This window comes from Branchiostoma floridae, chromosome 5, assembly GCF_000003815.2.
Source record: "Branchiostoma floridae strain S238N-H82 chromosome 5, Bfl_VNyyK, whole genome shotgun sequence".
NCBI classification, from domain to species: domain Eukaryota; kingdom Metazoa; phylum Chordata; class Leptocardii; order Amphioxiformes; family Branchiostomatidae; genus Branchiostoma; species Branchiostoma floridae.
Window position 1 is genome coordinate 17,735,564 of NC_049983.1, and position 25,975 is coordinate 17,761,538.

The window sequence follows — 25,975 nt, forward strand, 5'->3', positions numbered from 1 at the left end:
TAGGGAGGACATGTTTTCAGCGTCACATGACATTGTACGAAATATGGTCTTATATCATAGAGTTCGGCGTAGAATTACAATATTCTTCATCCAAATACATATGAATCGCTATTATGATGCATGTTTATGTTTTTTGATCAAAATCTTTGCTTTTAGATGTTAATAAGCGAGTGTGCAATACTGGCTCACACCCCTACAAATAATAGACTATGCCAGATGTCTACTGCGCATATGTTCTGCGCAGTAAGTATTTTCATGAAGGCCGGGGAGAATCGCGGATGCTGTCAGGCGATAGTCCGTAAAAATAGCTGGAAATGGATAATCTAGCCGGATTTTCTCACTTTTTCTACCATAACGTGGTAACATATGTCCTTACACGTCGATTTGGTGGATGAAAGTGTGGTTATTTTGGACGAAAGCGAGTGTTTGGTGGTTATCTTTGTGAGGCCCCGGCGCGGGTGCTGACTATGGCGTTTGGTCGGTCCGGGGGTGTTTTGATGCGGCTTGCGCTATACGCCCCTCTTGGCGCGGCGGTCATTTCTCCTCTTCCTCTCCATCACTTTATGTGGCGTATTAACCATCCGACATCATGCGCTATTTTACATTCTCTCTCTTGCTTTTTTTCCCATACATTATCGATTTAAATGGACATGTCCTGTTAGTGTTAGATTACAGAGACCCTCTCATGTAAGACCATCTAACATGTAGTTACATTTTCGGTCGAAATTATCCACTAAGCTTGTCTGTTTTTCCCGCCGCCCCGCCCAACTTTGTCCTCCGCGTCCCACTGCGCCTGATTTTTAATGGCCACCGCTGTCAGACAAACCCGGAGCTTTGGCGGGCCGAGCTGATGGCAGTGTGTTTGTGCATGCAAGCAGCGCAGGTGGAAGAGGATCCTGTTTGCCTCTCCCTCGTCCATTCACCCAACCGGGAGGGCCGGTGAAATCTAATCTTCCCCCAAACATTTCCCGCGGCTTTATTATGCGTGCACTCTGGCAAACATGCCCAACGCCTGGTAGCCAGAGGCGTGGGAATTTTCCACTGAGAGCCGAAGGATCCCAGCAGAAAGATTTTTAGGGGTGGACGCCGTACATTGGGTCGGTGCTGGGGAGTTGACAAACAGCTCTCTATGCGTCCCTGAAATTGGATCAAGTACTTGTGATCGATAGTCCAAGGTGTGAACTGTTGTAAACCCGCCAGATATTTTGGGAAGTTTCCCATTTTTCTATCTAACAAAACGAGCCCTATAGCTACCAGACGAAGAGTTATAGAGCTACGCGGGCTTGAGTGGGTTCACTGCACCACTGCATAGATCCTACTTATGAGGTTGTTTCGCCGTGTCACAGCTGTCCCGGCGCGGGTGTGGCGGCTGTGTTTTGATCCGTGTATTTATGCGTATTTTCATCCGTCTCCCAGGCAATCTGCCCGAGGGGTTTTACCCTAAAGAAAGCAGATGTCCTGTTCTGTGTAGTAATGTCCAGCTGGTCCGTCCACTAGAGCCAGTGTTGGCGTAGAAACGTAGGCTGCCCCCTTTGAGTTGCGGAGTTTGTTCGGGGCCTTTTCAGGGGTGTACATTGTACGTGATTCGGCGGGCCTCTGAGACATGATTTATGGGCGTGGCCAGTCACGCGGTAGCAGACGACGGAAGTGGGCCGCTGGCAGAAAAACGGAAGGCCTTTGTTGTTGAGATGTTGAGCTAAAATTATTCATGTCGAAGAGTGAAAGAGCCGACAGAAATGACCCAGTTTTTCTCTGTCACATCGCGTCTGGGATCATGAGTAAAAACAGTTGGCGTCCGACGTCTGCAACAGCTTGGGGCCCGGGGGATGTCAAGTACCATGGGACTTTGGAATTTGGTGATTGTACAGTACTGTATTGTAAAGGACCACAAAACAATTCCAGAAACTGTTCAAACCACGCTTGGATTTAGTCTAAGTTATCTCGAACTATTGACATTTTGATATCATCATTGGATTGGAATGCGGTGTGACGATAAGGTTGTCGAAGAATTCAAGTAACGTTACATTGTACATTATCGTGATGATTACGTCATGTAACGTTAACGTTACTTCACAGTGTAGTTCACAGTGTGCAAGCACAATGCCCGGCCTATTAAGATTTACGATTTGTCTCGAAAGAGAGGAAACCAAATAGACCGCGGACTTCCCTATAGCATTAATGCTGCTTTAATGAGTGATTCGACTAGCCTTGAATACAGGTCGCTGCATCTATTACTGCCAGTGTCAATGGTGAAGGTTCGGGATGGGGTCGTTCTCCGCCAAGCATCGCAATGAATTCTAAGCAAGGAGGCTCAGACGATATCAAAGATTGACAAGTCTAAGGTATCCGATGTCAATTAAGTCTAGGAAGCTTTCCACTGAAAGATCAAATACGTTTCCTACACATTTCCCGTCAGAAGCAGTAATAAAAACGTGCATTGCCAATGTCAGACGGCTTTTTTATTATTGTTTACATCCAGTCACACGATGTGACGTCATATGCAGACGACGGAAGTGCACTTTGTAGTCTGCTAGAGTCCGTGCCAACCACCTTGGTGTGATTGATTGCTGTGTTGTGCTAGGCACACTGTTATGGACCACAACAGTACTGTTCATTTACAGTCTAGAGGTTTATCTAAAATGCTAAATACTTGTGAACTGAAACATTTATATTGAAGGGAAAATCTACCTGTAGGGTTACAATCAATGAAGGTGTGTGCAATAAAGACAACAGTTACAATTTTGATAGCGTGAAAATGATGTGGATACTCGTAGTAGTTAAGATCATAATGTGCTGTCAGTGTCATTCAGGATGCTTTTCTCTGAGAATTGTATTCGTGGAGAAAGATTTTACAAGGTAACGTTAACAAACTAATTTCTCTCCATGGTGGCCCCGTGGACTGCGCCACAGTGAGGGGGTGTGACTTGACTCAGAAACAGGTGCACTCGACCAGCAGGTCCCCTCACTTTGTCAAACACAACCTTTGGACGGGCGGGAAACTGGTAGAATGTGTTTGCGTTCATGTAGCATGGCATGCAATCCAATGCAATGCTTGGTCATGTTTTGTCTGTTGCTTTGGTCAGAAATGTTGCAATCTCAGAGGGCAAAATCATACGGAAAGATTTGTTTACTTTTCCTAGTATCAAGGACGTTATATCTGATATAACGTCCTTGCTAGTATCTATTTTGATTTGGCACAAAACAGGTGATTGTCACCTTGTTGACAAAACAAAGTGCGATATAAACAATACCCAATGCATTGAATACATCTCATAATGTTAGCAATTGCAGAATTAACAGGCATTTAAGGTGAATGATGGACTTACATTTAAAACACCATCAGACAGGTGTTGTTGTCTGTATGGTGTCCAAACAAAGGTTAAACTTTTGTTAATTTGTACTTCAGGTTTAATACAAGATGAGAAATGCAATTACCCTACAGACTTTCCAATAACAAATGCCCAACAGACTGCTTGCTCTTGTATTGCAGAATAATGTCATGTCCTTAGATTTTGAGACTTTTCTTTACTTAACTTTAGAAACAAGGCTGGTGCTATCTAGACGTCCTGTGATGACCCAATGGACATGGTCAAGGGCACACAATCCTTAGTAGAGCCCTGGTGGAATTTAAACAGACAATCCGACGTCGTCTGTTAGCACTCCGCTGGGCCAGAGAATCTGAGAGATGCTTACATCGACCATTCTGCAGCATAATGGAATAAAGATGAACTGTTTCAAGGCGGGTCAGGAGACATTGCTACCCCCTAGAGGAGACCTATAGACTCCTTTGATGTTTAAAAAAGTTGTAAATTCTGCGTGTAAGCACTGTTGCCTAAGATTTTAGTTCTGCACTTGATGCCAAAACTGCTTTTATTCTTGCTACACTGCGAAAACATATCCCTTGTAACATTAATGTTAGGTGTTACTGTAAGATTTTTTCAAAAGCAAATTTAACGTTATAACACAGTGAAAATTCCCTGTCACTCCAAATTTCAAATAAGACAATGCAAAAGTGAACTAATTCAAAGTATGCTGAAGTACATGTACATAGAATAGATATTACATCTAGGCATTATATTTTCACAACAGCTAGGCTTTTAATAAACTATCTCATCAAAAACAATCTATTTATTGTCAAAGTTGTTTGGTTGTATGAAACTTCCTATTTACAGACTGTCTTTTGGGATCTTTTCACCCATTGATTGAACATGATGTGTTAATTTCAACATGTAAGAAGCCATATACTAGTAATATATTTGTATTGAATAACTGTATTCTACCACTGCTAGTCTTGTACTGTAGCAATAACAAAGCAGAACACTGCATGTCTCATATCTGACGTTACTGCTTGGCTTTGTATATCTTCTGAAAAATCATATCAATATAAGAGTGCTGTAGCATTTAGAGTACCGTTTGTATCACTTATATAGCGTCTTAGAGTGTCCTGGACATTTGAGGGGGCCTCTCACTAGGTATTCACGCCAAACCAATTTCTTCTTCCACAGAGAGTTCATTCTCTTTCGGCCAAGGATGTGTATCCACATCAGTATTGTCAGGACTAAGTTCAACAAACACAGGATCAAAATCATGACAGCGATCCATTCCTCCATGCTGAAGAATTGCAGATTGGACTGAAGAAACGCCGTGATTGATTTTCTGGCAGTGTGATCCTGTGAGACATTGATTTTTGTGACTGTCCTTGTTGAGAAATATTGCAGATAGCGTAGCTTTTTCTGCGTTATGGATGAAGACGTATCATTTGCAAATATTTTATGATGCAAGGAATAAAAAGACATTCACAAGTTTGATATGCTGTTTCGCAAACATTTTTCTCTTTGAGAAGGAATGACATTAAAGGAGCTGGTATCATTCTTGCACTACACTCAGTGAATCAATGGCAATAGTTCAGACATGTTTTCTAGTCTATGTACCCGGTATTACAATGTAATACAATACAATTCAAGTAAGTACAATGTAATAATACAACAGACTCAGTATCTTGCACCAAGGTACAAAGTCATGCATGTACATGTAACCCTGTTATACCTTTCTTTCTGATACAACATCAAAAAATGATTATATCAACATTACTATTTGAACTGATAGAATCTTCAGGCATAATACTTTTCCTTGGAAGTCCAGCTATCAAAGAAATGGAATCAGTTCGTATTACATGATGTATATTCAAGTGCTATCTGAAATACATGCATTTCCCACTACACTCATTACCATAGCCATTTCTCTTGCCACTAATATGCTGTGTTCCATTTGTGACTGTACAATCATTCTTCCACTTGCATGACTGACTGTTATATCAAGTATCATTTGATGTATGAAACCTATTCTTATCATGAAGACATATCAGTTCCTATCAACATCTTTAATGGTCTGGAGTTGGTATTTCTATGCTACCCAGTACCCCTTGAGTTTTTATATGTATGTTACCAACACAAGCATGATGAAGGGCAATGCTGATACATTTTTGTAAATCGTGATCATCAAATTCTAAATATCGTAGCTCTATCGATATCATAAGATTATTTCTACATTGGTTTTCATTCAAAACTTGAGAGCAGGAGTCTGAGTTGAGATTCCAAAGTGCTTGCTGCATTGGCTCAGGCAGAATAATAAAAAGCATTATTTTATAGTGCCAACAAATTACACAGTAATACAGCATAGCTATCACTGCATGTGAAAGGAAAAGCGCCATATCAGTTACTTGTTCAGTTACAGAACACATTACATTTATTTCCTTTGTGTGTGTATCTGGTGTGTCTTCAGAGGCAGACAGTACATAATGATAATAATCCTCCTGCCTTAAATCACCCGCTGCCGCCATGATGTCTAGAGCACGGGTTTGCGATTCCATCTCCCAAAGGCAAAATGAGAAACACAAATGGTTTTTATGATGCATTTGAAGTCTTTTTCTCAACAACCATCCAATCTGTCTTGCATGGAGGGTCCCAACGAGTGAATATTTGCATTCTGTCATCCATACAGACAACAGGATGATTTACAAGGAAAATTAACAGCTACATCCATGCACAGACATGAAGCAAAAACCCTGGAGATCTGGCTGACAATCAAAATTAGTAGTGAAACCAATGAGAGATTTGCTGCATGTCCATCAAATTTCTGCATCTCTTGATTCTCTTCTGTATCTGTATCTATATAGCCGGTATAACCGCCGTTCAGCGTAACACACCAGAATCTCTTCTGATACTTTGTTGTGGATTTCTGTTTTGAAAGAGATAGGGGTATAGGACTTCCATGTGTTGAAACAGGTACTTTTTCATGTTTATGTTTACATGAATGAAGGTTCTTCCACAGCAGAGTCTCACAGAAAAGAATAAGTTTGTAAGACTTAAAACTAAACATACATAGGTTAATATAAAATAGTACCTGAACACAATTGTTTTTTAATTACAAATGAACAAAAATTTAATAATCTTTAACAGCAAGGAGATTATCTTAAATCCTACTTGTTAACATTGATCATTGATTAGATGGGTTCCTTTTTGCCATGGATACCGTTTAGGTTTGAACAGGCACTGAATCTGTTTGTTTCAGTTTTATTAATTTTCTAATTGCCCCAAATGTAAAAAAAAAAAACGGTTACTGCATTTTACCACAACATTTGTTGCTGGGCTGCCAAATAAGTACACATCGTGTTGTATCTCACATACCCATCTGATTGGCCAAAGGGCAAAGGTTGACCTGAGGAGGTACCTCAGGTAACTGTAGATGATAATCTGTAGTTAGGCTTAATAGGCCTATTAGGCCACAGCAAGTAAATTGTATGGACGACTGCAAATATCTGCAAATATTGAGTTTCATCTGAATTAAAAGAAAAAAGAAATTTTGTCCTCCTCTGGCAATGGTCGACATGACAGGAAAATATGGAAAAAGGAAAGATGTGACATGGTAGCATTGACTGTACAGTGGTTGCTGAAGTGACACTAGTGAGATAGCCATGGTTGTAGTTATTGAAGTGAATTTAGTTTGGTGATTGTAGAAATGACAACAGTGCGGTAGCCTTGAGTGTAGTTATAATGATACTACCGGTAAGCTATCACACTAGCGTCACTTTCAGTACTTCTTGAATAAAGGAATAAAAATCTTGCTGGCGAAGTTCAAGGAGATTTGTGTTAAACCTCCTTGGTCTCTTCAATTCTTGGTACAACCAAGGAGGTTAAAATCCTTGCTACAACACTTTTGGTCTCTATTTTGAAAATTTGGGAATCTTCTTTAGCCATTTTGCTCTTTTTTTCCGTGAAGCTTTGGTCAAAATGGGGAAATTATCTAAAGGACCACCAAAAAGGGGACACATTGGACAGGTTGTCTGGATTATACAGGGGTGGTGAATTCAACATTTTCAAGCCTTTACCAACAGTACAAATGTAGCAAAAAAATCAAACAGTAAAGACGATAACTTGAATACTGGGTAGGTGCAGGCCCACACCCAAAATAAACGACACATGTAGAGGTATGTGTTCTACAGATCCTACCAGGTTGTAAAAAACACAGATTTGTGTCGCACGTAAGTGCAGCCCTGTACCACAGACTGGCCGTCTCCATAAGGCTCCCTGATAATCAATAACTCCTATATCAGCATTCCGAGCACTCTCTTTGGCACAGATTCCCGCAGCCAAGCCCCACATTCCCAATAACATTCGCCCTTCATACACTGTCGGCAATATTTTTCCACTGTAATGCTCCTGCATAGGATATAACAAATGGAGGGGGGGGGGTATGGGTAATGCACAAATTGTTCTGGCTTGATGATTGCCACAAAGAAGATGGATCCCTTATCTAACCTAGTTTTTTGTTCTTCATCATGTCTGGCTCTTATAGTGATAAATGAAACGGAAATGTGTCTGTAGTTATTGCTAGTAATCATTCTTAATATTTCCATACACCCCTCAGACGGGCTATATGTCAAGATTGCACATTCTGACCCAATTGTCTCGCTAAAAGCAGAGGGAAAAAATGCAGCCACAGCCACAAACTACACCGCCAAGATGGGTGATTACCGACGGCCACTGAATCTTTTATGAGGCTTATTTTTTGGGGATTCCCCCGAGTGTGCTGTACGCAAATCCCTCCCCGTCGCCCGGGAAGGTAAAAATCCTGTCTTATTGCCGTTAGCATCACTAAATCTGTGCTCAGAAGTGCTCAGTAAGTGGACATATTTCCCCCTTACATGCAACAAAAAAATTTGGAATGATTTGGCATCAGTAAAATTGGACATTCAAGACTACAACAATGTCAGAAAGCTCAGAATCATGCAGTGCCACGGCTTTTCCCCTTTTTCTTCGCGAGAACTATAATCCGGGGTTCTGTCTTGATGGCTATCGGAGGAAAACTGCGAAACTGCTTCTGTATCCCACTGAAACCCTCCACGGTGACGAAGGTGTCATGTGACTTGGTGTACAGCTGTGATTGGTCGGTTGCCTCCAGTAGCAGGTGTGTGTAAGCCATCATCTGGGCGCCTCCCGGCGTGAGGTCTTCTGTTTTATCGTACCTACAATGGAAACACACCAGGCAATTATTCTTGCCATTGTGTGGGCTTACCTCACCCTCATAATAGGGCTTTTGTCATGATAATTGATTCTGTAAACCTGGCTTTTGATACCTAAAATGGCTGCTTGTATAGTAACAGGTCCCCAAAATGTAATGCATACAACAATTATTTCTATATAGAAAGTCAAATGGAATAACGTAACAGTTCTAAATGTTATTCCTTGTGTAGCTCTATCTTATAACAGATTCATTGCAGTAAATATTCCATCATTTGGATGGTAATATTATACCAGTACTGCAAAAAGCAGATAATAACTTCAATGATATATGATATCAAAACTGCACAATAATTACTTATCTCTCGGGGCTAATATATAATATATGTACATCACATTATCACTTGTTTTATTAGAAACATTCTTTGCCTTTCATAGATTGTGTACTTAATAGAAAACACAATGAAAAATTGACATATATAACACCCTAGAGGACTGTAGTAAACTTGCAGCAATATGCATCTTCAGTTAATGCTCCGACTATAAAACTGTATGTCATTCCTTTCTCGTGTAAAGTTATGGCATGAAATTCAAAACCAATATCAATGTACAATAAATTTGAAAAGAAAAATGATGAAAATGTTTGGTACCTCCAGTTGGAGTTGAGTTGACCAAACCTAGATACTCCAGTCTGTGCAGAGCCTACATCAATGTGGACATGGACATCTGCACAAATACATACATTCAAGTATGATCAGTTAAAGTATCATTATATAAACATATCAATTGCCAAGAAGTATATATTTTCAATTGTGTTCTTGTGTGTGTCTGTGTGTCTGTGACCACAACAACTTTAGAAGGACTAGATGGATTGTATTGATAGTTGGTCCTGAGAAGAGAAACCTTGTTGCTTTTAAGACTGATAGTACGTGTGATACAAAGTATCTGCGGGGATTAAACAATTCAAAAACATTTCTTCTCTTGCATGTTAAAGCAACATTCAACAAGAATTCAAACTCTGTAATTCAAAAGCACTTTAAAATTTTCATTAAAGATCAACAACATTATCTTTCATCTTCTGTTAATTCTGTCTCCAGGACACATCTCTCTGCCCCCAAATGGAAATTTGTTTCTTTCCAAAACATGTCTGATCAGTTTCATGACATGAAACTGATGGAAATGCATTTTTGTTATATCAACATGACAGATTTAACAATGAAAATTTATAACATGGGCTCTCAAACAATGAGTGGGATGGAAAAAAAAGTTGGAGACAGTCCTGGTTCTGTTAGACCAAACACGTACTTCTATATATATATATATATATATATGAGAGGTTCTAAGAGGAGGATGAGTGAAGAGCAGACAGATGGATACCAGGATGAGATCATGAGTTAATGCATCTTCTGTGAGTCAAGTGGTACTTGTTGCCATCTGTCCTCATCCTGATAACGTGTTTAAAACATGAGATCATATTGGCTGCGCCAATGTGGGTTTTGCAGATACAGAAAGGGGTACAGAAATATCAAAGTTGAAAATTTATTATCAGTGTTCACTGTGCTGTAATTTTCACATTTCAAAGGCATGATCTAATACCTTTGTAGAACACGGAACAGAATAGGTCCATACAACTTACGAAAGGATGAATGCAACACATGCAACATCAACAGCTTAAAATGTAAGAATAAGTTTGTGAATGCCTGTGTACCTTTCTTTCAAACCTTTCTTTGTGAAGCACTTTTTGCAGTCTCTTGTATGAGCACAAAAACTACTGGTTTTGAGATATATCTGGTTGAAATGATTCTTATACATACATTCATGTACATGTAACATTATATGTTGAAAATGGAGGAAGTATTGTAAAATATCTGTGTTGAACTACATATACGTGCACCACTTTGTGTGCAGTACTGGCCCTGTCCCCAGTTACACTGTATAATACATATTGGCTCGGTATCAAACTGTGCTACTTGCCAAATGCATTACCATGTTAAGGGTCTGTAACAGGTATAATTGGGCACTTGATAAGTGAAGGTTCTGTGAATATTCACAAGTGAAAGTACATCAACAGACAATCATTCTAAAAGATACCAAAATTATGAACCATCAGATAAATAAATCATGAAAGCCTGACATTTTTGTTTCTTCATTACTTTAAATTCTCTACTTCCTGTCCATAGTGATTTGTCCATGTTCTCTTTACGTACAGTACTGTAAATGAATATTCAAGGTGGAATTTTATTTTTGCTGTGACTTTTTTATTGTTTTTCACAAGTAATTGAGTAGGTAAATAGAAGATATTGCAGATAGTACCGGTATTTCAGAGGGTACTGAAAGCATGTGTCAGATTAGTTTATGCTCGTGGTCAATAATGATGCAGCCTTCTCTATAGTGGTCAAATTTGTCCAGCCCTTTGAGCAAACAGTATAGACAGGTTTACCTGCCTCTCATAAAAAGCATTAATAAAAAGCAATTTACAGCATTTTTCCAGTTTTACCTGTGTGACTTGGTACAGTCTGGTGCAACATGTGCAGTGCGTACCCTCCGGGGTAGTTGTGGTGCGACACGTACATGAAGACAGCTGTCGCTGCACAGTTCGCCATCAGGTGACCAATCACAATCAAGGCTGCCACCACCCATCGCTTTGACTTACGCCAGTTGTGGTAACTATGGAAGTGGGTAAAATAATGTTGTTGGAATTTAAAGTTGAGTCCCTTCTCTTAGTGCTCTATTTTCTTTCACATTTCATAATGTGTTCAGTAGCCTTGGCTACTATACAGTTGGTTTACTTTCTCTGCAAAATGATTCTCATATTTATTTAAGTTGAATTAATCCTGGTTGGGAGTCAGCACCAATTCCTTTAAGGTTCCGGTTCGGAATTTCAAGTGACCAGATATCTAAATAGTCCCTAAGAATAAGACGCAAATCAGAGGTTGTCTCCATAGTTTTGGCTCTAGATTTTTCGGCTATCGCTTTAGAAGCCTATAATCTTTTATACTTCTCCAAATGCTTGTTGTTCGTAGCGTTTTATGGTATCGGAGATTCGATCGTGCGGAGAACACTTCCTGGTATTAGTGCGCTCGATAGCGGTAAAGCGTTTCGGCGCCTGATTACCCAGATCGTGCGTTCTATGTGCGTTTTGGGTGTTTTAGCGCCATCGGAGCTCGCGGAAAACGTATCGGATAACTTTTTTTCCTTTTTACTCAGTATACAGAAGAAGTCTTGACCTTCATTGCCATATTAGTCATTATCCCAGGAAAACTCATTTTTTCCATGTAGCGGCCTGTAAAAAATGGCCCCAAATTAGCAATTTTTGGTTGAAAGGCTTATATTTTTGATGTTTTTTACCAAAAATAACATTTCTACAGAAAATGTCAAATGAGTCTGTCGGTCAGCGACAACACACACTTTTCTATCGGAAACGTTGAATTATCCGGAAAACGATGTTTTGAGAAGCGCTAGTGCTTTTCTCAGAGACAGTCAAATCGGCCCCAAATCCTAAAAAAAACTCCGAACCGGAACCTTCAGGGGATATTGTGCAATGGGGACATCTTACAGAAATATTTGGAATTGCATGATCCATGTTTCATTACTAGGACTGCTGTTTTCATCCATTTAATCTTACTTCAAGAACTCTTCTACCTGTGTGATGGTGACAAATCTTGTGCCTATATATCATGCTGAAGAATTGCTATAACACTTGAATCATGCTGATTGTAATACAGGATAATTTAGTTTTTTTGTACACAACGAGACAGTGAGCCAATGTACGCCAAAAAGTATTTACTCAAGCAACTGGATATGGTTTTGGAATCGGTCAGACGTTTCGGATAGTATCCACTATCCTTCGTCAGTGACACTGAAGTGATCTGGAGGAAACTGAACTTTTATACCCTAACTCTGAATGAAGACAACTTTAGATGTCGAATCGGAGACATTGTAAGACAAGTCACGCTGAAGACAATTCGGATACCAACAGGAAACAAAGGTAGGGCAAAGTCAAGCTAGAGACAATTTGAATGGGAAACAAAGCTAAGATACAGTTAATGTAACAGCCAATGTTTTGGTGACCGTCTGTTACCTTCCTCAGGGCAATACTGACTGGTTCAACTTGTCTAGGTGTCACAGCTGCAGTGTGAAAAAAGTGGCCACAGAAATAGTATCAACTCTATGGTTGAGTGCAAAGAAATTTAGTATACAGAACTTTGTTAACTAAGTTAAACTGTTCACAGATGATTGTAATACACTACTTATCCACATACATACACTGTTGCACAGAACCTTGCCGCCGCCACGTTCAGCACAGGGAAGACATAGATGATGAACCTGAGCTCCTTGTGTGGCAGGATGGAGTACAACAGAACGAAGCCCAGAGCTGGAGCCACAGTCTTGGCTATCCTGGAGTCTAACCACATCCCAGCAGGCACCAGGAGGGTGCTGGCTACCAGGGCACGGGGGATGGCAGAGTAGAAGTACCACAGAAATGGTTCAGTCTGCACAAGGGGGTGAATGTTAAGGAAATGCCAGAAAATGTCAAAAGGATTCATCACAGAATCTGGGTGGTTGTTTAAGACAAGTTTGATGGTCCTGTGTAATATGTATAAGAAGGATACACCCCAGTTGGAGCTCTTGTTGAGGATGGTGTTATAGTGCAGCACTGCTCCCTCAGGCCACAGCAGCTTCTGCCAGAACACAGAGTCTACAGACACAGTCACAGCTGAAAATACAAATAATTCATTAACAATGCTTGTCAATAAATCAGAAGGGCAACACTGTGATAAATAGTAATACCCATAGCTCTCAAAACTTTCAAAATAGTGTGCAGACCCTTATTCGAGTACACACCCTGTGACAGAACACATAGAAATTGCACAGCATAACCACAGATACCTACCCAGACACACCACCCCGGCTGGTACACCATGTCTCAGTAGTTCTAACACACCCACTCTCCACAGCATAACCACAGATACCTACCCAGACACACCACCCCGGCTGGTACACCATGTCTCAGTAGTTCTAACACACCCACTCTCCACAGCATAACCACAGATACCTACCCAGACACACCACCCCGGCTGGTACACCATGTCTCAGTAGTGTAAGGAGTGAGAAACACCCCCGTTTAGAGTAGGTCAGTCTGGTGACCCTGAGAGGTCAAGTTTGCACACGTCACGATAAGCAATACACAGACCAGAGTTTCTTCCCACTTCTGAGTCCAGTCTCTTCAATTCGTATGAGTGTTTACTCCCAGTAAGTCATCTCTTACATTGGTGGCAGCAGTGTCCGAACCTTCGACCGTCGATAACGCACGTCGTTCTTCATCTGCGCCGGCATAAGCGCTCAACACAACTACGCTGATGTTCGCCCCCCTCCCACCAGACAGGCGCACGTGACAAATTATTTGAGTTCCTTCGCACGCTTCCTGTCGCCTGTCCGCCACTCCCTGACCAGGTAGGACACTGTCTCATTCCCAATCACCGACATCGTGACCTGCCTTCACCATGTCTTACGTTCTTGAGGTGGACTCGGAAGTTTCTTTCCCCAACTACCCCCCCTCCCACAGCTCGGCTTCCGTCACACAGGGAGGTCTCTCACCGCAGTTTCCTGGTCCTACTACCTCCGTTCCTGCTGTTATGGCTACCACTACCACCAGGTACATCTGTGCCCCAGGCCACGGACCAGCTACAACCACCACCAGGTACATCTGTGCCCCAGGCCACGTCCCAGCTACCACCACCACCAGGTACATCTGTGCCCCGGGCCACGTTCCAGCTACCACCACAAGGTACGTCCGTGCCTCAGGCCTCCACCTCCGCAATGTCTACACAATATTTCCACTACCCATGTCGTGCGCCTGCCGTCCAGGCACAGCCACCACCAGGCACGTCGTTGCCCCTGACAACTACCTCCACTACTTCTGCGCAGTATCTCCAATACCCATATCGTGCACCTGGTGCTACTCCCCACCCTCGACAGCCGTCCCCGGCCACTCTAACCTCTACATCGACACAGTATCCACAGTATCTCAACTACCACTATAGTGCACCGGCAGTGCCTGTTCCAGCGGCTACACCCCACCTCAAAACACACTTACCTGACCGCTTCCTTGGCAACGCCACTGAAGACTTCTCTGTCTGGCTTGGTAAATTTGAGGTCTACGCCGACGCACACCAGTATACCCCTGATGTCCGAGTTCGTATCCTCCCCACGTTTCTCGATGGACCTGCACTAACTTATCTCCAGGGCCTCGACCAGGACGTGCGCCGTGATTACCCCAAACTCCTTGCGGCCCTGTCACAAGCTTTCAGCCAGGACAGGTATATCTTCACATTCCGACAAGCCTTAGCTCAGCGTCGGCGCCAACCAGGTGAGTCCTTCCTGGTGTTCGCTACAGAGCTCACAAGCCTGGTCAAGCGTGCTTACCCGACATACAACGAGCCGGCCATCCTGGGCCAGACCCTCCAGCTTTTCATCCAGGGAGTTGACCCTGCCACCCGACTCCGGGTGATGGAGAGCGGCGCTCCCACCATCAACGAGGCTGTTGAGATCGCCACCCGGCATGAACAGGCAGTGGCTGTCAACGCCCAGCAGGACACTTGTGAGAATACCGTGAACTCTGTCCAGCGGGACGATTTACAAATGGCAGTGGCCGGCCTGACTGAACAGGTCCACATTCTCACTACCCTCCTCCAATGCCAGCAGCTGTCTCAGACATCCAACTCCCGGGGCCGTTCCGTCTCACCTTTCCGTCCGCCATCCAGCGACCGTTCTCGCTCGCCATACCGCTCCCCGGCTAACAGCCGTCCACGTTCCCCATTCCGGTCGTCGGACAACAACCGGCCCACCTCCCCGTACCGACCCGCGGATCATCGCTCCCGCTCACCGTACCGTTCCTCCACTAACGATCGTCCACGCTCACCTTACAGCGAACCAGCCAACATCCGTGGCCGATCCCCATCTCGTTCGTCGGGAAGTGACCGCCCCAGCTCCCCATCCCGTCAATACGCTGACTCTCGTTCCCGTTCGCCATACCGCCAGTCGCCTTCTGACCACATCCGCTCACACTCCTCTCCCAGAACCGTCCGATTTGCCGAGCAGGGAAACGACCTCCCTCTGATGCCGCGGGCCGGGCATCAGTAGACCATACGCAGGCCCCCACCCAGCCACCCTCCAGCAGTTCCACGCCCACATCTCACATTTCCGCCATCCTGGAGGGATTAGCCACGAACACACTTATCGATACAGGATCCGCCATTTCTCTTATTAGCGAACAACTGTATAACTCCATCCCACATCTGCGCTCCCAACAACTACGCAAACAGTTTACGCCTGCACAGTCGGTCACCGGTCAAGTGTTGGACACTGTTGGAGTTATCGACCTGCATGTCCGTCTAGGCGACTGCGAAACAACCCACCCCGTCCATGTTGTCCGCAATGCAGATCAACCTGCCCTTCTCGGTTGGGATTTCTGCATCTCCCAAAGTGCCATTCTCAACGCTGGTGCGGGTACCCTGACTATCGGTGGACAATGCCTACCACTCCTGACAGCATCTCAACTACGTCCCACAGTTTGTCATGCGTTGGTTTGTCGCACCACTTTAGTACCCCCGCGTTCCGTCATGACGATACCAGTGCTGCTTACACCCCGCATGGCAACACAACCCATTCCCAATGATTACACTGGGTTACTGGAACCACGCTCCTACGCTGACAAAGGTCTTGCCATTGCCCGAACGGTTGCCACTGTCAACAATTCTGAAACCATATGTGAAGTGACGAACACCTCGGACGAGCCGGTCACACTGAAAGCAGCCATGCCACTGGGCTCATTCCTACCTTTAGAGAATGACGACATTGCAGAAGAAGATCACCTTGCCACAACCGCTACCCCACGGGTAAGACACCACCCACCTCTCCCCAGATGAGGCACGCCAACTCACAGACACCCTCCAACGCTACTCCGATGTCTTCAGCCGCCATCCAGGAGACAGGGGGCGCACGTCCCTGGCACAACATCGCATCTTTACCCATGATGACCGACCAATCAAACAACGGCCACATAGGATGCCGGTCCACCGTCAAGCCGAGGTCCAACGCCAGGTCACAGAGATGCTCGAGGCGGGAGTCATCGAGCCCAGTCAGAGTCCATGGGCCTCTCCAGTTGTCCTGGTTCGGAAGAAAAACGGTACCCATCGATTCTGTGTGGACTATCGCAAACTGAATATGGCAACGGTAAAAGACGCCCACCCACTTCCGCGTACGGATGACACGATTGACGCACTGTCAGGTGCAGCATATTTTACCACACTAGACATGACTGCTGGGTACTGGCAGGTGCCCATCCACCAAGACGACAGAGAGAAGACCGCTTTCACGACCAGCCGCAGTTTGTATCACTTCACTGTCATGCCGTTCGGACTTACCAACGCTCCGTCCACGTTTCAACGGTTGATGGAACTCCTCCTAGCGGGATTAGACTGGAGATCATGTCTGGCCTACCTGGATGACATCATCCTCTTTTCCCGCACCTTTGATGAACATCTGAAGATCCTGGAGGAAGTCTTGTCGCGTTTCCGTTCAGCCAACTTGAAACTCAATGCTGACAAGTGCAAGTTCGCACAGCCAGAAGTTCGCTTTCTTGGCCATGTGGTCTCGCGACATGGCGTCCAACCAGATCCGACCAACACGGATAAGGTCAGCAACTGGCCTACCCCGACATCAACCGCCCATGTACGATCCTTCCTCGGACTGGCGTCATACTATCGGAAATTCATACGCAACTTCGCCAAGATTGCTGAGCCTCTTCAGGTCCTGACCAGAAAGGGCTCGTCTTTTACCTGGTCGGCAGATTGCCAGACAGCCTTCGAAACCCTACGCGAAGAGTTGACATCTCCACCTGTATTGGCATATCCGGACTTCGACTTACCATTCGCACTACATACGGATGCGTCGGACGTCGCTGTCGGGGCAGTGCTATCCCAGACCACTGATCTAGGTGAGCAAGTGATCGCATACGCCAGTCGTACACTGTCTGCACAGGAGAGGCGATGGGCTACATTCGACCGAGAAATGTGGGCCATTGTGTGGAGCGTCCGCTACTTTCGCACTTACCTGGCAGGACGGCGCTTTACTGTCTTGACTGACCACAAGCCCCTACTGGGGTGGTCCAATAAACTCACTGCACACGACCCAACCGGCAGGCGTAGTCGATGGGCCGTAGAACTGTCTACCTACAAGTTCGACCTTGATTACCGTGCAGGAAAAGCCAACAGCAATGCTGATGCCCTCACTCGCCAAGGAACTCCTGTGACCGCCGTTGACCAACCACCGAGCCGACCCAAGGACCCTGTGGCTGAACAGTCGTCGCCATCACAGAATGACCCTTCTGAAAGTCAACCGCCACTCCTGCCGGGCGACCGACCAGTTGATCACCGTTCCTCACCCGTGGGCGCCATTGATCAACCGTCGACCCTAACCAGCGATCCTTCGACAGAACAAACAGCAACAACGCGGAGTGACCCGCCGGATGAATCCTTGTCACCCCGTAATCTACGACGGGCACAAGCAGCAGACCCGGACATATCGGAAGTCCTGCGGTGGAAACGTCGACGACGGGGCCGGCCCCCATTTGACGCCGTCCAACGTCGCGGACGCTGCCTCAAATCGTTGTGGCACCAGTACCCAAATCTGATCGTTAGGAGCGGCATTCTATACCGTAGATGGAAACCCAACTACCGCGTCCTCCACCAGCGTGTGGCGCCCAAGTCTTTAATACCTACCATTCTGAAGGAACTGCACAATGGACCCTTGTCAGGCCATTTGGGCCCCTCCAAAACACTGCAACGCGTATATATCCGATTTTATTGGCCTGGAATGACACAACAGGTCAAGAAGTGGTGCAGGGCATGTGTCAAATGTGCAACACGGTCAACACCAACGCCTTCGGCTCGTGCGCCCTTAGTGCCGATCCGTGTATGTCGCCCCTTTGAGAAGGTAGCCATGGATCTGACCGAACTACCTACCTCGAAACGTGGCCATCGCTATTGCCTGGTGCTACAGGATTTCTTCACCAAGTATGTCAATGCATATCCCCTGACGCGCCAAGATGCCTCCTCAGTAGCCCATGTCATTTTCAAGGACTACATCCGTGAGCATGGCGTGCCCTCTGGCTTACATTCTGACAAAGGCCGCCAGTTTGAAGCCGACACCATGAAAGCCCTATACGACTCCTTCGGCATCGATAAAAGCCGTACAACTTCGTACCACCCGTAAGGAGACGGGTTAGTCGAACGTTTCAATCGAACGCTGAAGCAAATGCTCTCCAAGTATGTTTCCAGTAACGGTGATGACTGGGATGACCATCTCCCGCACGTCCTGCTCGCTTACAATACATCGGTGCACGCCTCAACAGGTTTCACACCGTTCTTCCTGGCCCACGGGAGGGAAGCGAACTTACCCGCAGACGTAGCACTCGGTGGAAACCCACAAACGTCACCCCAGTCAGCGTCATCGTATGCCCGATCATTGACGACTAGTCTCCGGACAGCTTTTAAGCAGGTGCGACAAAATGCACAGCGGGCAAGCCACAAGCAAAAGTCAGCCTATAACGCCACTGTGAGACATACACCATATCGTGCGGGCGACAGAGTCTGGCTAGATGACCCCACTACTAGCAGACAGAAGCTCAAGCCTGGTTGGAAGGGACCCTACACTGTTGTCGAGCGGCTCCAACAGGGCAACGAACCAGGAGTCACGTATCGTATAGAACATGATGCCTCGCACAAAATAGAGATTGTACACTACAACCGACTCAAGCGATGCGATTCGCCGAACCGCCGACAACAAGCGGGGGTTGCACAGCGCGCGCCGGATCGTCACAATAATGTCGCACCAAACTCACCGGCCCAAGGGAGAGTTCCTGCACACCCAGCTCCTGCCAACCACGCAACAACAACAAGAGGCCGCAGGGTGCGTGCACCCACGAGATATGAAGACTTCGTGATGGACTGAGCTACTTGGATTAATTCATCCCTTGAGGAACAAGGGTTTCTTGCGGAACTCACTACAGTGTTGGATTAGTTCACCCCTTGATTGACAAGGGTCTTCCGCAGGACATACTGCAGCACCGGCAGGAGAACTCACTACAGTGTCGGATTAGTTCATCCCTTGATGGACAAGGGTCTCCCGCAGGACATACTGCATCGCTGGATTAATTCACCCCTTGATTGACAAGGGTCTTCTGTGGGACAACTTCCGATATTTGGACCCGGACTCACCGTGGATCTACTCACAGAACTGTAACACGCAGCCGGACTTACTCCAGTTTATAACAGTTCCAGTTGTCTATCGTTATAAGCCGTATTTTTTTTATATATATATCTATCTCATGTTGAACGTAGATTAGCGACATCGTTCATTTAGTTGGTACATGTTATGGTTGTTAATTGTTCACTTCAGAAGAAGTGTCGTTTCGTAGGGGGGAAGAATGTAAGGAGTGAGAAACACCCCCGTTTAGAGTAGGTCAGTCTGGTGACCCTGAGAGGTCAAGTTTGCACACGTCACGATAAGCAATACACAGACCAGAGTTTCTTCCCACTTCTGAGTCCAGTCTCTTCAATTCGTATGAGTGTTTACTCCCAGTAAGTCATCTCTTACAGTAGTTCTAACACACCCACTCTCCACAGCATAACCACAGATACCTACCCAGACACACCACCCCGGCTGGTACACCATGTCTCAGTAGTTCTAACACACCAAGTCTCCTAGTGCCCAGCTCATGCAGTAAGATCAGCCCCAGGAACAGACACAGCTCAGACCGGAAAACGATAATCGCGAATCCCGACTGCCAGATGAATGAACCGTGCTTCCCTGTCAACCAGGAACTCAGAGCAAGAAGAACTGGGTAAATGCAAAAAAACCATCAGGACAATATTAAAGTGTCATCTGTGTAACTGATATAAAATGCATTATCTCAGACCTACCCAATTTATTCTACGACTCATGTGACGTATACAAATGTACATGTACATTTTGGTATTGCTGTTTTCTCTATGGAATTGCCAAGCAATTTGTATTGACATAAAGTATGTAATGCAGTCACATTTGAGGTAAGGGTGTTCCCCACTTACCCACCGACAGTGCGAACACATTGGGCAGAGGTCTGGTGATGTAGAACATGAAGTGGAACTGTGTGGCTGTCAGGAGGACCAGCATCGTCCCCACATCTGAACCAAACTTCTTACTGACGGCACGACGGAAGGTGGAGAAACCATACAGCACACACAGGCCTAGGCACCCACGCACTGCGGACAAGAAAAAACAGAATTAATTCATGTAATTTTGTAGTGGTTTTATTTTGCAATTGAAATAGCCTAGCAGTACATAGCAATACATGTTGTCCATGGTGTCATCAATTCACGGTAGAGTGACTAGTAAGACTAAGATGGTAAAGGTCCCTTTTGCAGTTGAAATTCTGTAGCACAATATCTATGTAATAGGATACAGATATTTGCAGAGTCATCATTTTGTGTCAAGAGTTTACCCCAAAAAATAAAACCACTACAACTAATTCAATATTCAAACTTTCACAGTATGCACTTTTTCTTTGTGGCGTGGCACTGCTCAACCGTGGGGTCCTGGAAAACTTTTACTCTTTCAACTTTCCCTCCCTTTACTTTATTCTAGAGATACACAGACATACCTAAGTACTGTGCGATGAACTTGTTCTCCCATATCAGCTGTGTCAGGGCCACGAATGGTGCTGCCAGTCCTGAGATGAACAGTGGACCGACGAAGGTACGTGGAACAACTCCGGGAAACTCATGGTGATCGTACTGAGGAAACATTTAGAAAATAGAATTACAGTAAAACTGTACTTGTAAACTTTTCATATGTGACATTATACTAGCTTACTTTTCAAACTAGTATACGCTATAAGTTACAAACAACGTAACTGAATTTTTTACCCAAGGTGATTTTTTACCACATGGTGGAGCAACATGATCAGCAAACTATATCAAAGAAATGTCAAAACTGATGAACACCAGTCTCTGTAATGCAATGCATTACTGACCATTTGATTGATTAAAAAAGATTGCAATAAACCACGTGATTGGAATAAAAATTGTAGAGTAGAGTAGAATTTACCTGTGTCTATTATAGTATAAGGTTATCTAAGGCAAAGACTGCACATGCACATTGTATCTAGATAAAGATGCAGCTAATCTTCAAGCTGACCCTTATAGTCCAGGCCCCGCTAAGATTACTTTGACTGGTGCATAAAATAGTAACGTTAATACTCACCTTTTCCAGGTTTTGCCGGTGAAATAGGATGTCGTGAGTTGCTTGTACGTTAAAACTCTCTTCCACTTTCGTATAGGGGCAGGCTACGAGGTGTAAGAACGCCACCACGCCCAACAAAACGTCTGCGATCATCGTTGAAAAAGAGATCCAGATTCAGCTGACGTGAAAACTTGCACGCTTCCATCAGCTGGTGGGTCAAAGTTCAATCTTGTCACTTTCACGCATGCTTTGGAGCGTCCCTACCGAAGGAGTACAAAAGAAGCAATGTGATTGGGTACTCTACATAATTTACCTACAAAATGTCCAATCACAGAAGCTGTTATAAAGAATATGTGGTTTTCGAAACCAAAATGGCGGCATGACCCGACCAGAATTTTTCACATTCCCTTTCATTCTACGATATAAAATTTTAGTGTGAAGATGTTGCGTTTTCGTTCAGTTCGGGAGTGGCACAAGCCCTTCCGCGGCTACTCGACTGCTCTAACAGGAAACAGAGCTGTAGACGACGCGTTAGAGAAGATCACAAAAGGCCGGATCGGCGGCTGGCTGGCGAGCTATGAGCAGTTCGGGTTGGCGGAAACGGCCGCCCGGTCGGTCGGCGGAAACGGCTGCCCGGTCCGGTCTGGAGGTTGGTTTTGGGGGTTTCGAGCAACAAGATGGCTTGCTATCGCAGCAGTGATCTAAGTGCATTTCTCGTGTAGGCTGACCCTACAACTTACAGTAGCACTAATATCGTAAACATAACCGTAATTTCGGAAATTCGAAAACGCAAACACGGCGTAATTTCGAACTTGCACACATTTTCACACGATCTGAGACTGAATGGGATTATGCTGATGCTTTGACCACGAACACATTTGTTAAATCTTTGGTTAAATCTTTATTATCTTTATCATCTTATCATTTCCGACATGTGAGAATAGTATCGTGATCAATCAAAGAATTGCAGTGGGGGAAATCTTCAGACACTGGTGAAATAATCGCCACATGGGTGAAACTACGGCGGAGCTGTTTTCGTGTGAAGTATGTGAAAACATCGTACATAATCAATGTATAATTGACTACATTAGTTTAAACCAGAACCTGACACACAAAAATTGAATCCATGCGTTAGTAAATGTACATTTTAGTATTAATTTAACTAAATTTGAATTATTTTACAGTTCTTAGAGATAGTTTCTCCTCGGACACGTCAGACAGCTCGGCACGGTAGTGTTGTCAAAATTGATTGATTTTGTCGCCGGCGCCCGGCACATATAGATCAAAGGACCGCCACATAGATCAAAGGACCGCCACTCTGTACAACCCTAAGCGCTTGACGTAGCGAACTTCTGACGTTCTGTACTGGGGGACGTTCTAATAGCAGCAGCTGGGGACAATCTTACCAAGAAATGTCAAATTAATTTTTTTTTCAAAAGGCCAGCTTCCTTTGAACATGTAGCAACATCTAACAACCGTTATGGAATATCTAAGTAGGTATTTTGTTTACTTCACTTACACTGCTGTATGCAATACTCGAAACCCCCAAAACCAACCTCCGGACCGGACCGGGCAGCGGTTTCCGCCGACCGGCCGGGCAGCCGTTTCCGCCAACCCTGAGCAGTTCGTGGGCATCACGGAAGTCAAACATGCACAGGGGAAGGTCACACAGGTAAATGGCAAATTCAGACCGTTTTTTAACGAACCACATTTCCTCTTGGCTTTTTCTGATTTTCTGGTCAAGTGTCTTGTTTGAATTTTACAAGGTGAAAGTTGTGAAACATTTATAATATTGCAATCAATTGTGTATGGAATGCTTATGATTTCCCCATGCACTGTATGATGCAGACTTGCCAAAATCTTCTTGAAGAAGAAAAAAAAAAAACCGTGTCAGCAATATCAGTTCTTGTCTGAACCATTGGTGCTTTATACAAGGCATATCTTGTTTGTGTCACATAATTTGACATTTCACCACAATGCATCGCATCTTGCTGCACATGCACATTTAGATCTGTGAACATCCTTGAAGTTGACCCTTATTACACTCCTACATCTTTCTAGGCTGAAGAGAACTTCATGAATTCAAGGAAACAGGTGAAGCAGCTCAAGGAGGAGGTCGAGTCTCTGCAACAGGACATGACCACCTGTCGGGACAAGATGGACCGCGTGAACCGGGGCGAACCACGGTACCTGGAGCTCGCCACGGAAGAACACAACCTCATACAGGAGCTGCAGAAGGCCAGGGCCAAGTATGGGCTGTTGGAGGACCAGGAACGGGACAATTTCGCGCTGCTGCAAGCCGCCGTCCGATCCAGCCACGAGAAGGAACGGGCGCGGACGGAGAGGACTAAGAACTGGTCCATCATCGGCTCTGTCACCGGCGCCATCATCGGAATTATCGGGTCCACGGCTGTCAATCGCAGCAGAATGAAGGAGCTCAGGTCGCTCATACTGGACACTAAGGGCAACGGTGGGATAACTCCTGACATTGCAGAGAAAATAGCCTCGACGGGAGAACAATACAAGCAGATCCAAGGATCCCTACAGGAAGTCAAAACTCTTCTCAATAACTCAGAAGCAACAAGTGCAGATGTACCAATAGGAGATGTCAAACATTTAGCTACGTTACTTAGAGAACAGGACAAGAAATTTGATGCAAGGATACAATCAATTCTTCATGCAATAAAAGAAAGCGATGTGGCAATAAACGCACAGTTAGATAGGATAGGGAAGCTAGTGTCTAGCAGGGTTAGTGCAGGAGGCACTGCTGCGGTAGGGGTGTCGGAAGAGGTGCAGGAATTGATTGATGCCACACAGAAGAAACTGGAATGGCAGATCCGAATCAACACCCTCTCCACGGTAGTGTTTGTCTACGCAGCCTTTGCTCTGACGCTACCTATCCTGCAGAATATCTTTCGAGGCTCATGATAGAGACAAAATCGTGCAAAAGCTTGTAGTTTGCTTTTCATTGTCAGCATTTGGCACATATGTAAAAGATGCAGTACTATAAAAGTATAAGGCAGCTTTATTTTTGCAGTTGTCACAGTGACCTCTTCACTGTGAATTCATGACATGGCAAATATGTCCCCCTATAGAAATGTTTTGACTGCAAATTTAAAAAAAAAGAATTAAAAACATCTTCCCTATTATTGTGAAATAAAACCACTGCAAAAGTAAACAAATGTACAGTAGTAGGTCACAGGTCATGGCACACATCTATTGTGGTGCTTTTTAAGAACAACTTTCAGGGTTGCAATAATTTTGGTTAGTGAAAACTTGAACCTAGCACTGGAGGTTTTGAGTCTCAGACAAACCCCATTTTGATGAAAACACACACGCATACCAAAAGAATAATTAGCAGTGTAGTTTTAATTAATTGTTCTCAGATATATAAAGAAAGAAGGGGAGCTATGTAAAACTGAAGATGTTATTCTGTGAAGAAAATCAGATTGTAGCATTTACAAAGTAAAACTTTGTAAAAGTTCCGATTGTGGCCACTGGGGTACATTTTGGGGATAATTTATTGTGGAACCAAAGAGATTTAAAGACTGGAAAAATCTAGCCTTAATTCCTTGCAATATATTAATGTGTGTGAAGTTGTTACTGCATGCTAAGGTATTTCTCATATCACGGGAACAGTGACAATGTACATGTACGGTAATATGTGTATTCAGTCTGATCACGTATTCATGTTGTAATTTATGTGAAACAACTTCTCTGAACACTTGATTTAAACATTATATACTTGGATCAGAATGCAATTTATGTACTGTGCAAAATAGCACATTTATGAGAGTTGGGAACAGAGCTGTTCCATTCCATTTCATTCCATTGTGTACAGTGTAGTTTCTGTCCAGAGATAAGTCTTAGTGCATTATCAGGAATGCTCCTGTCTGTAATGATTTTGTCACCTGCTCACAGAATGAGAAATTAGATACAAATGTATCAGCACAGTGGTTTTGCCTTGTGGCAGATCTATTTGTAGTTGAACAGTCAGTGTATATTCACTAGAATTTTAATTTTACACTAGTGTCTTTCATACTGATGAGAAGATTTTTATTCACACTAGGTTTCAAAGAGCGACAAAGATCATGGGACCATACAAAGCACTTGTAATTGTATTGACACTTCTTCATAATCAGTGAGCAAAATAAAGACCATACAAGAATGAT

The 25,975-nt window shown here is 44.3% G+C and overlaps 2 protein-coding genes and 1 long non-coding RNA gene across 4 annotated transcripts; 2 read left to right on the top strand and 1 right to left on the bottom strand.

The window, feature by feature from the left end:
* Positions 1 to 105: 105 nt before the first annotated feature.
* On the top strand, positions 106 to 6,597 carry LOC118415928. Its single transcript, XR_004831168.1, has 2 exons — positions 106 to 359; positions 3,540 to 6,597. It is a non-coding gene; the product is annotated as an uncharacterized LOC118415928 (long non-coding RNA).
* LOC118415924 (dol-P-Man:Man(7)GlcNAc(2)-PP-Dol alpha-1,6-mannosyltransferase-like) lies at positions 4,826 to 22,051 on the bottom strand. Its single transcript, XM_035820879.1, has 9 exons — positions 21,825 to 22,051; positions 21,223 to 21,355; positions 20,651 to 20,824; positions 20,226 to 20,420; positions 13,133 to 13,236; positions 12,786 to 13,012; positions 11,017 to 11,186; positions 9,170 to 9,245; positions 4,826 to 8,524 (listed from the first exon to the last, which is right to left on the bottom strand). Exons 1-9 carry the CDS (start codon positions 21,954 to 21,956, stop codon positions 8,284 to 8,286), a joined length of 1,452 nt encoding a protein of 483 aa, XP_035676772.1. The 5' UTR covers positions 21,957 to 22,051; the 3' UTR covers positions 4,826 to 8,283.
* A 93-nt stretch (positions 22,052 to 22,144) lies between these two features.
* Positions 22,145 to 25,968, top strand: LOC118415925 (mitochondrial potassium channel-like). Of its 2 annotated transcripts, none has more exons than XM_035820881.1 (3): positions 22,145 to 22,381; positions 23,421 to 23,475; positions 23,865 to 25,968. In XM_035820881.1, the coding sequence occupies exons 1-3, from the start codon at positions 22,245 to 22,247 to the stop codon at positions 24,729 to 24,731; spliced, it is 1,059 nt and encodes a 352-aa protein (XP_035676774.1). In that variant the 5' UTR covers positions 22,145 to 22,244; the 3' UTR covers positions 24,732 to 25,968. The 2 variants fall into 2 exon arrangements, with proteins under 2 accessions (XP_035676774.1, XP_035676773.1); XM_035820880.1 differs by having other exon boundaries at positions 22,146 to 22,388; positions 23,428 to 23,475.
* The last annotated feature ends 7 nt before the right edge of the window (positions 25,969 to 25,975 follow it).